The sequence below is a fragment of the Gorilla gorilla genome, chromosome 7 (assembly GCF_029281585.2).
Source record: "Gorilla gorilla gorilla isolate KB3781 chromosome 7, NHGRI_mGorGor1-v2.1_pri, whole genome shotgun sequence".
In the NCBI taxonomy this organism is placed as follows: domain Eukaryota; kingdom Metazoa; phylum Chordata; class Mammalia; order Primates; family Hominidae; genus Gorilla; species Gorilla gorilla.
Window position 1 is genome coordinate 95,877,597 of NC_073231.2, and position 18,309 is coordinate 95,895,905.

The 18,309-nt window shown below is 37.3% G+C and overlaps 1 protein-coding gene across 2 annotated transcripts in view; it reads left to right on the top strand.

The window, feature by feature from the left end:
* DECR1 (2,4-dienoyl-CoA reductase 1) overlaps window positions 1–18,309 on the top strand; it is a 50,790-nt gene that overhangs the window by 15,125 nt on the left and 17,356 nt on the right. For both annotated transcript variants that reach the window (XM_004047259.5, XM_019032380.3), the window contains 4 exons: window positions 757–959; window positions 2,540–2,597; window positions 2,717–2,803; window positions 4,537–4,684. In XM_004047259.5, coding sequence (XP_004047307.2) covers window positions 757–959; window positions 2,540–2,597; window positions 2,717–2,803; window positions 4,537–4,684 — 496 coding nt within the window. The remainder of the gene's footprint in view (window positions 1–756; window positions 960–2,539; window positions 2,598–2,716; window positions 2,804–4,536; window positions 4,685–18,309) is intronic.

Genomic DNA, 18,309 nt, shown 5'->3' on the forward strand with positions numbered 1-18,309 from the left:
GGGTCATGCCTGTAATCCCAGCTCTTTGGGAGGCCGAGGTGGGCAGATCATGAGGTCAGGAGATCGAGACCATCCTAGCCAACATGGTGAAACCCCGTCTCTACTAAAAATACAAACATTTAACTGGGCGTGGTGGTGTGTGCCTGTAATCCCAGCTACTCTACTCGGGAGGCTGAGGCAGGAGAATCGCTTGAACCCGGGAGGCGGAGATTGCAGTCAGCCAAGATCATGCCACTGCACTCCAGCCTGGCTACAGAGCAAGACTCCATCTCAAAAAAACAAACAAACAAAACAAAACAAAAAAACCAAAAACCAAAACAAAACACAACAATTTAATTTAAGCAAAACACCTGCAGCTAATAATGGTAGCATTTGTAGTGCTTACTATATGCTACACACTGCTCTAGGTGCTTTACCTGTAATAACTCATATAATCCTCACAATGCCATATGAAGAAATTAATTTTATTGTCCCCATTTTGTAGATGAAGGAACTGAGGCACAGAGAGGTCAAATAACCTGCTGAAAGTTACATAGCTTGGGAGAAAATTCTGTGCTATGTAGTCCAGCTCCAGAGCCTGTGCTTTTTAAATCAGAAAGCAAAGAATAATAATTAAGTACAATACCAATATGTTTGCAGTGAGTTTGTGTTAATACAAGAATTTGATTACTGTTAAATTCAAGAGCATGTTTTAAAAAATTCATCTGTTTTTTGGAAATATATGTATGCAAATTTAAATTCATTTTCCCCTTTTAGTTTTTCAGTTATGGGACAAAAATATTATATCAAAACACTGAAGCTTTGCAATCTAAATTCTTTTCGCCTCTTCAAAAAGCGATGCTACCACCTAATAGTTTTCAAGGAAAAGTGGCATTCATTACTGGGGGAGGTACTGGCCTTGGTAAAGGAATGACGACTCTTCTGTCCAGCCTAGGTGCTCAGTGCGTGATAGCCAGCCGGTAAGTCCCTTACATCAAGCCTATTGGCGACGCTTTTGAAGAAACTGTTCTGTGCCATAGTATTGAAAACACTGTTCGCCAGAGTTGTTTGATTAGCATCTTAATCTTATATGAAATATTAGAAATATTCTTTAGATTATTTAAATACATCTTTTTGGAAAAAGTTAGGTACTATTTGAGATGAAAGAAACAATGAAAATTGTGGAACTGATGTTTGGGTAAACATCCGCAATTTTCATTATTTTAATTTCCCCAATTCAGTACTAGAATATTTCTTTTTCTGTACACGAAGATGAAGTTAAAAAGTACGACATGGAGCCAGATGGGATGATGTGTGCCTGTAATCCCAGCTACTGGGAAGCTGAGGCAGGAAGATCACTTGAAGCCCAGAATTTGAGACCAGCTGGGCAACATAGTGAGACCTTGTCTCAAAAGAAACATTTTTTTTTTAAGCACTATATGGAGGTTGCTTTGTCTTCAGTGGGAGTGATTATGGTTACTGCTTTAATTAATAATTAACCTTATACCAGGATAATTGATGCAGTACTTTCATTTTATTTTTTATTTTTTGTGAGGTGGAGTTTTGTCCAGCTCTTGTCACCCAGGCTGGAGTGCAGTGGCATGATCTCGGCTCACTGCAACCTCCGCCTCCCGGGTTCAAGCAGTTCTCCTGCCTCAGCCTCCCGAGTAGCTGGGATTACAGGTGCCTGCCACCACACCTGGCTAATTTTTTTGTATTTTTAGTAGAGACTGGGTTTTGCCATATTGGCCAGGCTGGTCTTGAACTCCTGACCTCAGGTGATCCACCCGCCTTGGCCTCCCAAAGTGCTGGGATTACAGGCGTGAGCCACCGCGCCCAGCCAGTACTTTCATTTTCTATAAAATAAACAGGTATTTCAAAATATCTGTTATTGTGATGAATATAGGAAGGGTAAGACCATGTGGAAGGAATTTCTTCTTATTAGGCATATTCTGGTACCCTATAAACTCTGTTAAGTCTGAGGCTTTAGAGACTGGTTTAAAAATCCACCCCTTCACCATTTTGAATGGTGTAAAATTTTAGGTAAGCCAAGTAGTCATCCAAACAACAGTTACTATGTCATTTGCAATTGCAGATTGGCCGGAATATTTTTTGTTTTTACATTGTAATGTTTTTAAGAGTTTAAATATATTATTTTCATTTTAATAATAATTTCTATTCATAGTTTTTTTTGTAGAATGTGAGACTGCATGAATAAATGTAGTCTCTTTGAACCCATAAATTTAGTACAAAACCTACTAACATTATACCATGAATATATTTTCTTTGTAAACCTGGCTTATCAAGGAAATAATTTAAATCTGTGAGTAGATAATGTTAAAGTAAACTGGTTTAAAAGTGACTAATTCAATAAATTAGTATCAAATGTATAAAAATGATCTAAATTTGACTTTTAGAAAAAATTCACATTGATTTTTGTATATAAATAACATCTATACTTTCTCAGAAATGCTTTTCTTTAAGCTATGGATTCTTTGTATTCTTCAATTTATGAAATTGAAAAATATAATATGAAGTCATACAAGGTGTTTATTTCTAGGAAGATGGATGTTTTGAAAGCTACCGCAGAACAAATTTCTTCTCAAACTGGAAATAAGGTACATTAAAAATCAGTTATTTAATTGAGATTTAGGAATTATAACATGTTCAAATAATTTGTTCATGCATTTGGTTTAAGAAACCTGGAAAATGTCATATTCTTTTTGTTATTTTGCAGGTTCATGCAATTCAGTGTGATGTGAGGGATCCTGATATGGTTCAAAACACTGTGTCAGAACTGATCAAAGTTGCAGGACATCCTAATGTAAGTGTAGCGATGAAGCCAAAGTGCAAGACACTTGATGTTGATAACACCCACCAACGTGTACAAAGGAAATAAAATATTGATACTGATGTAGGACAGGCAAGCCCCAATCTGGGGCTTAGGCTGGGAAGGTTCTTGGCTTCACCCAGGAAAGAATTCAAGGATGAGCCGGTGGTAGAAGAGAACAGCTTTATTGAAGCAGCAGCAGTGGAATGGATCTGTGACTGTTCCTTCAGAGCAGGGCAACACCATAGTCAATGTGCTGGGCATAGCAGTTGAGAGGCAGTTTTATAGTCGTATTTATACCCACTTTTAATTGCCTGCAAATTAATTAGGTTTATGCAGAAATTTCTAGAAAAGGGTTGGTAACTTCTGAGTTATCAGTTCGTTGCCATGGAAAGGGCAATAACTTGCTGACATTGCCATGGCAATGGTAAACAAACATGGTGCATTGGTGGGTATGTCTAAAGAGGGGGTGCTTTCATCCAGGACCTGGTTTAACTAGTCCTCAATCTGGTCCTGTGATGGAGCTCTGCCTCCAGAGTTAGGCCTGCCTCCTACCTCAATATGAGCAAGTGCTGTGTTGAGAAGCACCTATTTTCCGTCCCTAGGAAAATGCCAGTTCTGCTAAAGCAAAGAACAGAGTAGGAAGACTGCTACACAACTTCCTTTCAGGAATGCTTAAAGAATCCATTTATGATTGATCAGAAAACAAACTTGATTTCACTTTATTTAATAAGATTATGAAATAACAAGAGCAGTTATCCAAGAGTACAGCATGGAGTTTAAATGATTGATGCTTTTTGCTTCTCCTAGTAACTTTTGATTGTCTTCCTCAGTGGAGGAGAACGATATAAACATGAAAAACTATAAGAAATTCAAAATTTCTCCTTTTAAGACCTGAAATATGCATGAATATTTTGCTGTTGCCTGGTACATTTATCGGAGAGAAGCCGTTTCTTCCAGTAGTCTCAAAGATAGCACTTTTTCTATGTTAAAGGTATTTTCAGAACCAGTAACACTGAATCTCCTGTAGAACTAGCCAGAATCTTTACTGATGGTAAATAGATCATCAACCACAAGCTGCATTGGTTAAGTTAAACTAAAATGACACCAGAAACAAAAAGCCATTTCTTGAGATTCTTTGAAATAAAATGCAGTCACATGGTAAATACGTTTAATCTGTATTAATTTTCTTTTTTTTTTAACTTTTAAAATTCATTTATTTTGAGACAGAGTCTTGCTCTGTCACTCAGGTTGGAGTGCAAGTGGCACAGTCACGGCTCAGTGGAGCCTTGACCTCCTGGGCTCAAGTGATACTCCCACCTCAGCCTCCCAAGCAGCTGGAAATACAGGCACATGCCACCATACCCAGCTAATTTTTAAAACAAAATTTTTGTAGAGATGACGTCTCGCTTTGTTGCCCAGACTGGTCTTGAACTCATCCCAAAGTGCTGGGATTACAGGCATGAGCCACTGCACCCAGCCTTAGTTTTCTTAATAAGAGAATCTACCCTAATTTAAAGACGGCTTAGGATTCTGAAATTTGGTAACTAACATAGGAGGTTTTCACAGACTCAGACTACCAAATCTCATGGTATTGTTTCGTAGGTAGCTGTGAACTTCAACTTTATTGTATTATTTCTATTAATACATTTCAGAAACAAAAACCCTGCAGGGAAAATGTTTTTCCTCATCTAAAGTTTCTGTAACTTGCCTTGTTCATTTATTAGATTGTGATAAACAATGCAGCAGGGAATTTTATTTCTCCTACTGAAAGACTTTCTCCTAATGCTTGGAAAACCATAACTGACATAGTTCTAAATGGCACAGCCTTCGTGACGCTAGAAGTTGGAAAACAACTAATTAAAGCACAGAAAGGTATGTTTATTTGCTTTTCTCATATTCATTTGGCTTCTGTGCGTGCAAGGTTCTGTGGTAAGCTCTGTGATACTTTAAAAGGCAATGAGACAGTCTACACTTGTACAACTCACAGTGTAATGGAGAAAAATGATATTTAAATAATTATCATGTGTTACAATTTGAGCAGTAATAAATATATGTTTCAAGTGCATTGGCAATCCAGAGACAGGAATGACTAACTCTCCCTAGGGTCAGTGATCAGGCTGAGGAACAAGATGCAACTTAAGCTGAAAGTTCAAAGATCTAGATGTGGAGAAAGAGGAGGGAAAGGACATGTGAATGTCAATGGATAGAGGCCTGGTGGAGAGGAGGAGCATAAGTACATAGGGAATGATGAAAACCTTGATGTCATTAGAGATGGGTAAAGGAATAGGAAATGATTTTGGGAAGGTGGGTTGGAGTGTAATTGGGAGAGTTCTCAATACCAAAATAAGGAGTTTAATGTTAATTCTGAAAGAAATAGGAAGTATTTTTGTATAGATTTCCATTGAAGGTGGAACAAAGAATGCGACTTGATTGGAAAGGTTAGTGACAACAAGACGGGTGATAAAAGGAGTGCCATTCAGGAGGATTTGATTTTTCTTTTAGCAGGTGGCTAGATTGCATGGGAGATAAAGTAGAAGACATTTAGAAGACAATAAGATCAACAGGCCTTATTGATTTGACAAGAGTATTTTTAGATGGGATGAAGAGTCTGGATGATAATACCAATGAGATTAAGGACACTGGAGGGAAAATAGATTTAGAAAGAACATACTAGGAGAACATTTTTGTTAGTATTATGAATGAATTACTTTATAAAAGTTCATATGTACATGGATAGCAAACATGTCTAATGTATATATGTGTGTATATTCATATATATCTAGAACCAGCGTACATTTATTCACCTGACAGACACTTACTAATGACTTTTGGGTAGCAGGCCCTATACTCACGCTCAAAGCACAGAGGTGGACAAGACCCTGTCCCTGAATAATTTGGGGAACTTGAAGGGTGCGGGTATTTTCTCAGAGAAGGTGGAGAGTATTCTAAACAAGGAAAATGAGGAAGCGTTCTCATGCTCCTCAGAGGATGTCCTTTGAGGGTTGAGGGGAGGAAAGAGGGCATGGAGCTGGCTAGGTTCCTCCCTCTGTTCAGAAACCTTTGCCTTATAAGGTTCAATTTCTTCTTTTGTGCAGCACAGGTGATCCTAGAACCAGCTTGAGATAACGCTGTAGGAGCAGAGAGATGCTACAGCGGCACTAGCTCTGTGTGTGTGTGTGTGTGTGTGTGTGTGTGTCTGCTCACACACAAACTAATAGCTTCCATCCTTTCTATGCACTCATTGAAATTGAAATTCCTGGTTACTCATTTCCATGATGGCAGAATGGATGTGATTTATAATTGGATTTTGGATAAGTGTTTTATTTGATTTTTTTTTTTTTCGGTGAGGGGCGGGAAGATGGATAAGAGTGGGAAGGGGGGACAGGGAAGAGTGTGACTCCTCTCTCTTCCCTTCTCTGTCCGAGGAACCTTGATCTCTGTATCTCTCCTGTGTCTCTGCCTCTGTCTGATTTTCTCTCGCCCTACCCCTTGCTGATATCTCAATTTCATTCTCTACTGCTCTGCCTCTGTCAGCTCCTCATTTTTGGTTCTCTGTTTCTCTCTTCATCTGTCTCTTTGGTTTCTTTGTTCTTCTTTGCCTCATTGTCTCTTATTTCTTCCCTCGCTCATCTCTGTGACCCTCGATTTCTGTCTGACTCTCCCTTCTTTCCTCATTATTGTCTTTCATTTTAACATAGACCCTGATCTATTTTTGTTCATCACATTGGATTAAAATTCTATGGGCTTCATTAAAAATATATTAGATAAAATATCTTTTTAAAAGATGGAAGCCAGTTTTTATTCTTCCAAGATTCCTGTCAGTTATTGATGCTATAAGCTGACAGAGTTTGGAGAACTTGGACCACTCGGCTGAGGGGAGTACGCCGTAAAGGATTTGTTCTGGTACTGGATCGACAGTCAAGGAACTGAAGCGTGATATTTTTAACAATATCATGTCTTCCAGTCTCTCAATGTAGTATCTCTCACCATTTATTTAGGTCTTCTTTAATTCCTATCAGCAGTGTTTTGCATAGGCATTGTACATGTTTTGTTAACTTTCTCCCAAAGTATTTAAATTTTTGGTGCTATTGCAAATGGCACTGTTTTCTAAATGTTATTTTCTAGGTGTTTTCTTGTAGTATTTAGAAATACAATGGATTAGTTTTGTGTATTGATGTTTTCCCTAGGAGCTTGCTAAACTCACTTAATGGTTATTACAGTTTTTTTTTTTGTTTAGATTCCTTTGGATTTTCTGCATTGATAATACTGTTGGTGAAAAAAAGACAGTTTTTATATTTTCCTTCCCAACTGATAAGACTTTTATTTTCTTTCTTGCCTTATTTTATTGGATGGGACCTTCACTAAAATATTGAATAGGTAAAAACTTAGATTCTGCTGGTTCCTAGTATTAAGAACAAATCAAATACATTTCCTCCTGATGCCAGGAGGAAAGCAATTAGATTTTCATTATTAATTATGATTTACCTGTAAATTTTCATGAATATCCTTTATCAGCTTTAGGAAGTTATCTTCTATATCTAGTTTGCTGATAGCTTTTTTTTATTATTATACTTTAAGCTCTAGGGTACATGTGCACAACATGCAGGTTTGTTACATATGTATACATGTGCCATGTTGGTGTGCTGCACTCATTAACTCATCATTTACATTAGGTGTATCTCCTAATGCTATCCCTCCTCTCTCCCCCAACCCCATGACAGGCCCCAGTATGTGGTGTTCTCCACCCTGTGTCCAAGTGTTCTTATTGTTCACTTCCCACCTGTGAGTGAGAACATGCGGTGTTTGGTTTTCTGTCTTTGCAATAGTTTGCTCAGAATGATGGTTTCCAGCTCCATCCATATCCCTACAAAGGACATGAACTCGTCCTTTTTTATGGCTGCATAGTATTCCATGGTGTATATGTGCCACATTTTCTTAATCCAGTCTATCATTGATGGACATTTGGGTTGGTTCCAAATCTTTGCTATTGTGAATAGTGCCACAATAAGCATACATGTGCATATGTCTTTATAGCAGCATGATTTATAATCCTTTGGGTATATACCCAGTAACGGGATGGCTGGGTCACATGGTAATTCTAGTTCTAGATCCTTGAGGAATAGCCACACTGTCTTCCACAATGGTTGAACTAGTTTACAGTCCCACCAACAGTGTAAAAGTGTTCCTATTTTTCCACATCCTCTCCAGCACCTGTTGTTTCCTGACTTTTTAATGATTGCCATTCTAACTGGTGTGAGATGGTATCTCATCGTGGTTTTGATTTGCATTTCTCTGATGGCCAGTGATGATGAGCATTTTTTCCTGTGTCTGTTGGCTGCATAAATGTCTTCTTTTGAGAAGTGTCTGTTCAAATCCGTCGCCTACTTTTTGTTGGGGTTGTTTGATTTTTTTGTTGTAAATTTGTTTAAGTTCTTTGTAGATTCTGGATATTAGTCCTTTGTCAGGTGGGTAGATTGCAGAAATTTTCTCCCATTCTGTAGGTTGCCTGTTCACTCTGATGGTAGTTTCTTTTGCTGTGCAGAAGCTCTTTAGTTTAATTAGATCCCATTTGTCTATTTTGGCTTTTGTTGCTGTTGCTTTTGGTGTTTTAGACATGAAGCCCTTGCCCATGCCTATGTCCTGAATGGTAATGCCTAGGTTTTCTTCTAGGGTTTTTATGGTTTTAGGTCTGACATTTAAGTCTTTAATCCATCATGAATAAATTTTTGTATAAGGAGTAAAAGGAAGGGATCCAGTTTCAGCTTTCTACATATGGCTAGCCAGTTTTCCCAGCACCATTTATTAAATAGGGAATCCTTTCCCCATTTCTTGTTTTTGTCAGGTTTGTCAAAGATCAGATGGTTATAGATGTGTGGTATTATTTCTGAGGGCTCTGTTCTGTTCCATTGATCTATATCTCTGTTTTGGTACCAGTACCATGCTGTTTTGGTTACTGTAGCCTTGCAGTATAGTTTGAAGTGAGGTAGTATGATGCGTCCAGCTTTGTTCTTTTGGCTTAGGATTGTCTTGGCAATGCGGGCTCTTTTTTGGTTCCATATGAACTTTAAAGTAGTTTTTTCCAATTCTGTGAAGAAAGTCATTGGTAGCTTGATGGGGATGGCATTGAATCTATAAATTACCTTGGGCAGTATGGCCATTTTCATGATATTGATTCTTCCTATCCAGGAGCATGGAATGTTCTTCCATTTGTTTGTGTCCTCTTTTATTTCATTGAGCAGTGGTTTGTAGTTCTCCTTGAAGAGGTCCTTCACATCCCTTGTAAGTTGGATTCCTAGGTATTTTATTTTCTTTGAAGCAATTGTGAATGGGAGTTCACTCATGATTTGGCTTTCTGTTCGTCTGTTATTGCTGTATAGGAATGCTTGTGATTTTTGCACATTGATTTTGTATCCTGAGACTTTGCTGAATTTGCTTATCAGCTTAAGGAGATTTTGGGCTAAGATGATGGGGTTTTCTAAATATACAATCATGTCATCTGCAAACGGGGACAATTTGACTTCTTCTTATCCTAATTGAATATCCTTTATTTCTTTCTCCTGCCTGATTGCCCTGGCCAGAACTTCCAACACTATGTTGAATAGGAGTGGTGAGAGAGGGCATCCCTGTCTTGTGCCAATTTTCACAGAGAATCCTTCCAGTTTTTGCCTATTCAGTATGATATTGGCTGTGGGTTTGTCATAAATAGCTCTTATTATTTTGAGATACATCCCATCAATACCTAATTTATTGAGAGTTTTTAGCATGAAGGGCGGTTGAATTTTGTCAAAGGCCTTTTCTGTATCTATTGAGATAATAATGTAGTTTTTGTCTTTTGTTCTGTTTGTATGATGGATTATGTTTATTGATTTGCATAATGTTGAACCAGCCTTGCATCCCAGGGATGAAGCCCACTTGATCATGGTGGATAAGCTTTTTGATGTGCTGCTGGATTTGGTTTGCCAGTATTTTACTGAAGATTTTTGCATGGATGTTCATCAGGGATATTGGTCTAAAATTCTCTTTTTTTGTTGTGTCTCTGTCAGGCTTTGGTATCAGGATGATGCTGGCCCCATAAAATGAGTCAGGGAGGACTCCCTCTTTTTCTATTGATTGGAATAGTTTCAGAAGGAATGGTACCAGCTCCTCTTTGTACCTCTGGTAGAATTTGGCTGTGAATCTGTCTTTTCCTGGACTTTTTTTGGTTGGTGGGCTTTTAATTATTGCCTCAATTTCAGAGTGTGTTATTGGTGTATTCAGGGATTCAACTTCCTCGTGGTTTAGTCTTGGGTGGGTGTATGTGTCCAGGAATGTATCCATTTCTTCCAGATTTTCTAGTTTATTTGCATAGAGGTGTTTATAGTATTCTCTGATGGGAGTTTGTATCTCTGTGGGATCGGTGGTGATATCCCCTTTATCATTTTTTATTGCATCTATTTGATTCTTCGCTCTTTTCTTCATTACTCTTGCTGGCGGTCTGTCAATTTTGTTGACCTTTCCAAAAACGAGCTCCTGGATTTGTTGTTTTTTTGAAGGGTTTTTTGTGTCTCTATCTCCTTTAGTTCTGCTCTGATCTTAGTAATTTCTTGCCTTCTGCTAGCTTTTGAATGTGTTTGCTCTTGCTTCTCTAGTTCTTTTAATTGTGATGTTAGGGTGCCCATTTTAGATCTTCCCTGCTTTCTCTTGTGGGCATTTAATGCTATAAATTTCCCTCTACACACTGCTTTAAATGTGTCCCAGAGATTCTGGTATGTTGTGTCTTTGTTCTCATTGGCTTCAAAGAACATCTTTATTTCTGCTTTCATTTCGTTATGTACCCAGTAGTCATTCAGGAGCAGGTTGTTCAGTTTCCATGTAGTTGAGCGGTTTTGAGTGAGTTTCTTAAACCTGAGTTCTAGTTTGATTGCACTGTGGTCTGAGAGACAGTTTGTTATAATTTCTGTTATTTTACATTTGCTGAGGAGTGCTTTACTTCCAACTATGTGGTCAAGTTTGGAATAAGTGAGATGTGGTACTGAGAAGAATATATAGTCTGTTGATTTGGGGTGGAGAGTTCTGTTGATGTCTGTTAGGTCTGCTTGGTGCAGAGCTGAGTTCAATTCCTGGATATCCTTGTTAACTTTCCATCTCGTTGATCTGTCTAATGTTGACAGTGGGTTGTTAAAGTCTCCCATTATTATTGTGTGGGAGTCTACATCTCTTTGTAGGTCTCTAAGGACTTGCTTTATGAATCTGGGTGATTCTGTATTGGGTGCATATATGTTTAGGATAGTTAGCTCTTCCTGTTGACTTGATCCCTTTACCATTATATAATGGCCTTCTTTCTCTCTTCTGATCTTTGTTGGTTTAAAGTCTGTTTTATCAGAGACTAGGATTGCAACCCCTGCTTTTTTTGTTTTCCATTTGCTTGGTAGATCTTCCTCCATCCCTTTATTTTGAGCCTATGTGTGTCTCTGCAGGTGAGATGGGTCTCCTGAATACAGCACACTGATGGGTCTTGACTCTATCCAATTTGCCAGTCTGTGTCTTTTAATTGGAGAATTTAGCCCATTTACATTTAAGATTTATATTGTTATGTGTGAGTTTGATCCTGTGATTATAGCTTTTTTTTTTTTAAAAAAAATCGTGAATAAGTATTGAATTTGTTAATATAAGCCTACTTTCTATATTTATTGAGATGGGTATATTTTTAAGCCTGTTAATATGGTGAATTACATTAATTAATTTTTGAATATTGAACACCATTGCATTCCTAGGCTGAATCTTCCTTCGTTTTGGTAAATTATCCTAGTTATATATTGCTAGATTTGTTTTGCTGAAATTTTCTTAATGCTTACTTTGTCATTTTCCAAGTATTACTTTTCATTGAGCTTCTTAGCTTCTGTGCTTGCTTAGTTTAGTGATTAGGATTTGAGGGGAGTTTATATGCAGATGTTACCTCATCCTTTGCACCTGCTCTGGCAGCTTTGTCCAGCAGGTGATATGTTGGCTACAGCCTTGCTTTGCGAAATTGTTACTTTAACCTGAATCCAACAAAAGCGTCTTGTGCCGCCATCAGAGGCATATTATATAAGTGTTCAACATAGTGTGATACTCTTCATATTTGGATTTTTTTTTAGAATCTTAAGTTACTTAACATTCAAGTTAAAACGTTGGCCTCATGTCTATTATTGTCTTAAAATTACATTTTGATTGTATCTAGATAAAACAATTTTTTCTTAAAAAATTTTTTTGCTTTTCTCGCATGTGTTTATTGAAAAAATATATGACAGCCTACTCAGATATTGTACTTGATTTTGGACTAGCTTTGGTGTTGAATCACATGGATTACTTTATACCAGAAAGCTAGAATTCCTTATACCTAAGAACATATGAGAATTCTATAGTGATTGCCACAAGTTCTATATTAGATAAAGGTATATGATGTAACAGGTGTTGGAATACAGAACAAGCAAAATGTGAAATATTCTTTTTAAAGACATTACCTAATTTTAACCAAATTTTCACTTATTTTTACTTCCTTCTTTCCTTCCTCCCTCCTTCCCTTCCTTCCTCCCTTCCTTTCTTTTTTTCCCTTATAAAACTCTTTCCTTCCTTCTTTTTTTCTTTATTTCTTTCACATCTAATGTTTATTGAGTGCTTATTTTGTATCAGGCTTTGTTCTAAGTGCTAAATACTTATTAACTCATTTAACACTTGCAATGACCTTGCAAGTAAGTGCTCTTTTATTCCCATTTATAGACATGGGTGGAAACTGAGGTACAATCTTTTTTTAATGTAGGAAGTGAATTTTTAACACTCACATTTACAGATGAGAAACTATGGCTTATTAATTACCTAAGTGTTAACTATTACTATTAAAATCGACAATTGACATAATTTAAAAAATTAGTTGTTGTAAGTGGTCTAGTAGAGAAAAAGAAGGAACTGTGACTTTTTGTTGTAGTCATAGTCACTTAGTTTACACCTGATACTTGGACAGTTAGTGAGTGACGATATTTTACTGTTATTCAGCTTTTTCATCTATAAAATAGACTTGATAATAAATTACTACTCCAATATTTAGTAACAGAACAAGGTGTTAGGTGTAGAAGCCTCATGAAAAATATAAATTGTTTTACAGATGTACATGTGCTTTTTCTTACATGTGAATGGACATCCGATAGCCTAGCTAACATAAAGACTTTGGTGGAAATAACTTTTAAGAACCTCAGAGAATTTAAAACTAAGAAGTAGAAGCAACCCAAGGAAGCTTGAACCATATGGAGCTTGTGGTGGGGAAAGGGAAAGAGTGAACTGAATAATCTTACCAGCAGCCTTGTGATAGAGGAAGAGAATAAATGTAAATCACCAACTGAAGAAATAATAAAAACAAAGGACTGTTTTAGTTAATAGAGAAGAAGAAACAGTTTTCAAGGCCAGAGGCCTTGGAAGCATTGAACTAAGTAAAGTACATTATACTGTTTTTGCAGTTCAATTAAATTATCAGAAAACACAAGATTTTTTAACCATCTTACTGTTCTTCTGGAGTCCCTGATGTGTGAATTGTAAACACAAGAATAAATTTCAAAATATTCCTTTTTCCAACCCATAGATATTGTACTTGGCCAGTTACTCTTCCTTGTCCTCCATAATGCAGCACCCTCAGCCTGTCCAGTCTCTATACTAGCCCGTTTGACTGATCCAGTACACATGCCCTGATTAGAATCATTCTTTACCTGAGCCATAGAGTCTCCATTCCCAGCTCTAGTCCACTCCTCAGTGAAGGATTACCAGTTCAGGGGCTAGCATGCATACTTTAGCACAGTGGTCCCCAGCCCTTTTGGCACCCGGGACCATTTTCATGAAAGAAAATTTTTTCACAGACCAGGGGAAGGGGCAGGGGGTGGTTTTGGGATGAAACTGTTTCACCTCAGATCATCAGGCATTAGAGTATCATAAAGAATGTGCAAGCTGGATTCCTTGCATGCATAGTTTGCAATAGGGTTTGCGCTCCTATGATAACCTAATGTCACCGCTGATCTGACAGGAGGTGGAGCTCAGGCAGTAATGCTGGCTCACCTACTGCTCACTTCTTGCTGTGTGGCCCGGTTTCTAACTGGCCATAGACCGGTATGGGGCTGGGGTGTTGGGGTCCCCTGCTTTAGCACTTAAAAACATGCTACATCTAGTTATTGTTTCATGTTATAAGTCTCCTTTTCCATCAACTCTCCATCCATTACAAATTCTTTTATCAGGGTGCATTACTTCTGCCCTACCTGCAAAGCCTTTCCATTCCTTCCCCACCATTTCCTAACTCAACACTGAACACAAAGGTGGTGCTTTGTTTATGCAGTGAAACATTTTGGAGACCTGCAAAAGGAAGGTGAGTTGAGTACATACTGAACACTTCTTTCAGTTATGTCCTTCAACTTTACTATTAGAGGGAAAAGATGACCAGTCATTGACATGATCAGTTGGAATGGAAGCAAATGCACCTTGTTTCAGAAGTGGGAAGAGTAGAGCATAGCGGAAGGCTTTTCTTATTTGTCAGTAGTGTGAGTGCAAGGTGTATGTTGCTTAGAGTATATAAGAACCACATGAGTACGTTTCTTTATATTGTGTCCAGAGATTTTGTTTTTTCTAGAACAGTGGGTGCATCTAAAGAATATTTGAAAACACATTTTTAGTTATCAGTTGAAATTTATTAAGGTGGTATTAGTATCCTTTTAAAATCACTTTTTTCTAGAGTCATCTCGTTTGATGGGAGAGTTCAACCTCATCTGTTAAAATTTCTTAGAGCAACTGTGTACCTTATTTTGATGTTTTTTGAAAATAAGGTAAAGGTAAAGTGATTTGAGAATTTTGAAAATAAATTAGTTTTTCTTTCTAAGTAGTAATTAGAAATTTCTTGGCAAGGCAGTAGTAGTTACATAGTAGTTAAGAGTGCAGGCTCTAGAGCTTAACTGCCAAGTTCCAATCCTGGTTAATACTTATTAGTCCTATCAACTTGGACAGATTAGCTTGCTGTGCCTGTCTTTTCTGTAAAATAATGTTAATGATAAAGCCTTCCTCCTAGGATTGCTGTAATGATTATAAGAGCTAGTGTCTATAAAGTGTTAAGAATAGTTCCTGGGGCAGACTAGTACTCAATAAATGTTAGTTATGAAAGAAAATGTTAAGTTTCCTCCAAGATAAATGTATTTTTACCACGTCTTTTACAAGGGGACTATCAACTATCTGAAACTTAGGTTTTGACTCATAATTAAAATTGGTTAGAAAAACCAGAGCCCTGATATCCCTTCTTACTATAATTAAACTTAAAAATAGCAGCCTACATGAGGGACGTATTTATATTAAATGTTTAAATGAGAAAAGTGTTTCCTTAGTAGATAATATTATTTATATAGGGTTATTCTAGTTTTTAAATGTTATAGTCCTATTTTGAGTAGCTTTTAGAGAATTAAGGGTTTTTAGATTTTCATATGGGCTCTCACTGAAAAATGGCTCGGAGACAGGTATCCTCTGTGCCCTCATCAAAAAGACAGAGAAGTTTGTCTTCTTACCATGATTGTCAGTAAGATTAATTGCTAGCAATAATACTAGAAGAGTTAGAACTGCAACCAACAGCTCAGTTGTGTATTTAGGCATACAAGGAGTTCAGTGTTGCTTATATGTGACATATAATGCCTGGAGGGGTAGGAGATGAGGCCAAGCAATGTGGTCTTTATCCTTCGGTGATAGGTAAAGTTAAACAAGGATTAAAAAAAAAATTAAGATACTTTATTTCTGTTTGTTGGAAAGTTGACATAATACACTATACTAGTCCCCCATTGTGGGGACCACAAATGACCACAAACTTAACAGCTTAATATATCATATGCTTATAATTTTATAATTCTGTTTTTTTCAAGTAAATGTACAGAGTTGCTTGGCTGGTTTCTCTGCTTCAGATCTTATAGGCTAATATCAGGGAGTCACCCAGCAGAGCTAATGTCTTGGAGGCTCTAGAAAGAGTCTATATCCAGGCTCATTTAGGTCGTTGGAAGAATCAAGTTTCTTGTGGTTGTAGGACTGAAGTGTATATGTTCATGGTTGCTGTCAGCTTGGGGCCACCCTATTTCCTAGGGACCTCTCTCTGGTCCTTACATAGGGACTGGTACATCTCAGAGCCAGCAATACCACAATATGTCTTTCTCATGCTTAGGGACTGACTTTCCCTTCTACCACATCTCTCTTGCCTGCTCCTTAAAATTCATCTTTCTGACTACAGCCAGAGAAAGTTGTCTGTTTTTAAGAGTTCACGTGCTTAGACTGTGTTACTTGGATAATCTCAGAAAGGCCCCTCTCTTAAATCCTGTAATCTTTCTTAATGTCTTCAAAGTTATTTTGCCAAGTAAAATAAGAAATTCAGTTCTTAGGAATTAGGGCATGGGATCTCTAAGTGGGGCCATTCTGCCCACATATATTTCTTATCTTGTTAGAAAGGAAACCCTCAGAACAACAAGAAAATTTTGAAATAAGTAAATAATCATGTAATATCTGTAATGTGAAACATGCTTCCTTAGATATGGCACCCTTATGCACTGCTCAACCATGTGTAGCAGCCCTGACCTACCGGCGGTTCAACAAATTCTTGGATGTGTCTGTGAAACTAGGGGGCTGGGTTGCCTGTTGGAGTTACCTTCCATTCTGGTGATGTTTCCTAACGCAACTTGCCAAATTATTAATACACAGCTAGTAAATGGCAGTCTTTTTGCATGAGAGCGGCAGAGTAATAGGTGGAATCAACAACAGCAGTAAATTAACAAGTAATCCTTAGGATCTAATGACATTTGCTGGATACTCCCTATGTTCCTGTTTTACAGGTGATAAATCTAGGGTCCAGAGCAGGGATGCGACTTCCCCAGTCTCATAGCTACACAGCTAGTAAATAGTGGAATCAGTTTCTGAGCCCAGGTGTCTATACTATTCCCCTTCTGTTGGTCATTGGAACTAAATTTGTTTAGTGATTCTTTCAATTCATAGTTTGTATTGAAACCAGATTTTAGAACTTTTGAATCTTCTTTTGAAATTAGATCATAATCTTGCACATATCATAGCTTTTTTGATAGATAATATGATTTTTGATGTTCTTTTATTACTATTTTTTTCTATTTCAAAATAACAAAGGATGGGCTAACATAATATTTATTTCATTTATTGCTTCCCTTCTCTATTTTCTTAACCTCATTAATAATGTAGATTCATTTCTGTTGTCTGCTCTGAGCTGTTAGAAACTTGCCTTTTATAAAGCTTTTCCATGAGCAGTTATTCTAATTGAAATAATGGGCCTCTGTACAAGAAGGAAAATATATGTGACTAACCCTGGGGATCTAGGAATTCTTTACTTTGCACTTTAGCACCACTGTTCATTTTTTTGAAGCCGATAATTGTTTCACCTTGCAGCATTAATGCTACTGGAACAGTGCAGTTTCAAACGTTTATCTCCCTTTTACACTCATGAGAATTAAAAGCTGCAGTATCTCATTCTAAGAGGTGGGCTACCCAAATTTTCTAGGCTGAGAAAATAAAACCTTAAAGGGATAAAATGAATAGTAAAATAACTTTCATTTCAGCATCTAAATTGTATTAGGATGGCTTAACTCCTTTCCCACACTTGGAGAAATGTATTTGTTCAGTCTTAGTTGAAAGATAGTGCACTTTCCATTGGAGCATTTGCTTTGTATTTGCCACTTTTAAAGCAGTTTTTTTTCTTTTGTAATTTTGCTATAAGAATGATACAGTTAGCATCTGTTGTCAGTGTACTGTAATGGAGCCCACTAATGTTCTACATCCCTCCTCTTTCACGGAGTACGATTTTGGAAGCAAAGTAATTTTCAGCAATCTGAAAGGCTGTTTGATATATAGAAGGAGTTACCAGAATGACTAACATAACCATTCTTATTTTTTCCTATCCTCAAAATGGTACTCCTGCCCCCTCTTCCACCCCCGTGTTTCCCAGGATGTGCTGAGTTTTCTTTCTACTCTGGAAAATGCTGAGAGAAAGAGAAACTAAATATATGGAGCAGAGAAAAAACTTATCTGAATATTCTTCAAAATACTTTCCTTGTAGTCCTTCAAATTTCAATTTCTAAAAGTATTTGCTGTTATGTAAAAGATGTAAACTTATTTTGATCCTTTTGCAAATATTAAGTATTGTCTTATCCCGTGTTATGAATAAATAAGAAGTAGAGAAATCACTGATTTCTCAGGACCTAAAGATTACCCTTTTAAGCCTTTATTTATTTATTTATTTGTTTGTTTGTTTATTTATTTATTTATTTTTTGAGATGGAGTCTCGCTCTTGTCACCCAGCCTGGAGTGCACTGGCATCATCTCGGCTCACTGCATCCTCTGCCTCCTGGGTTCAAGTGATTCTCCTGCCTCAGCCTCCTGAGTAGCTGGAATTACAGGCATGCCCTACCACACCCGGCTAATTTTTGTATTTTTAGTAGAGGCAGGATTTCACCATGTTGGCC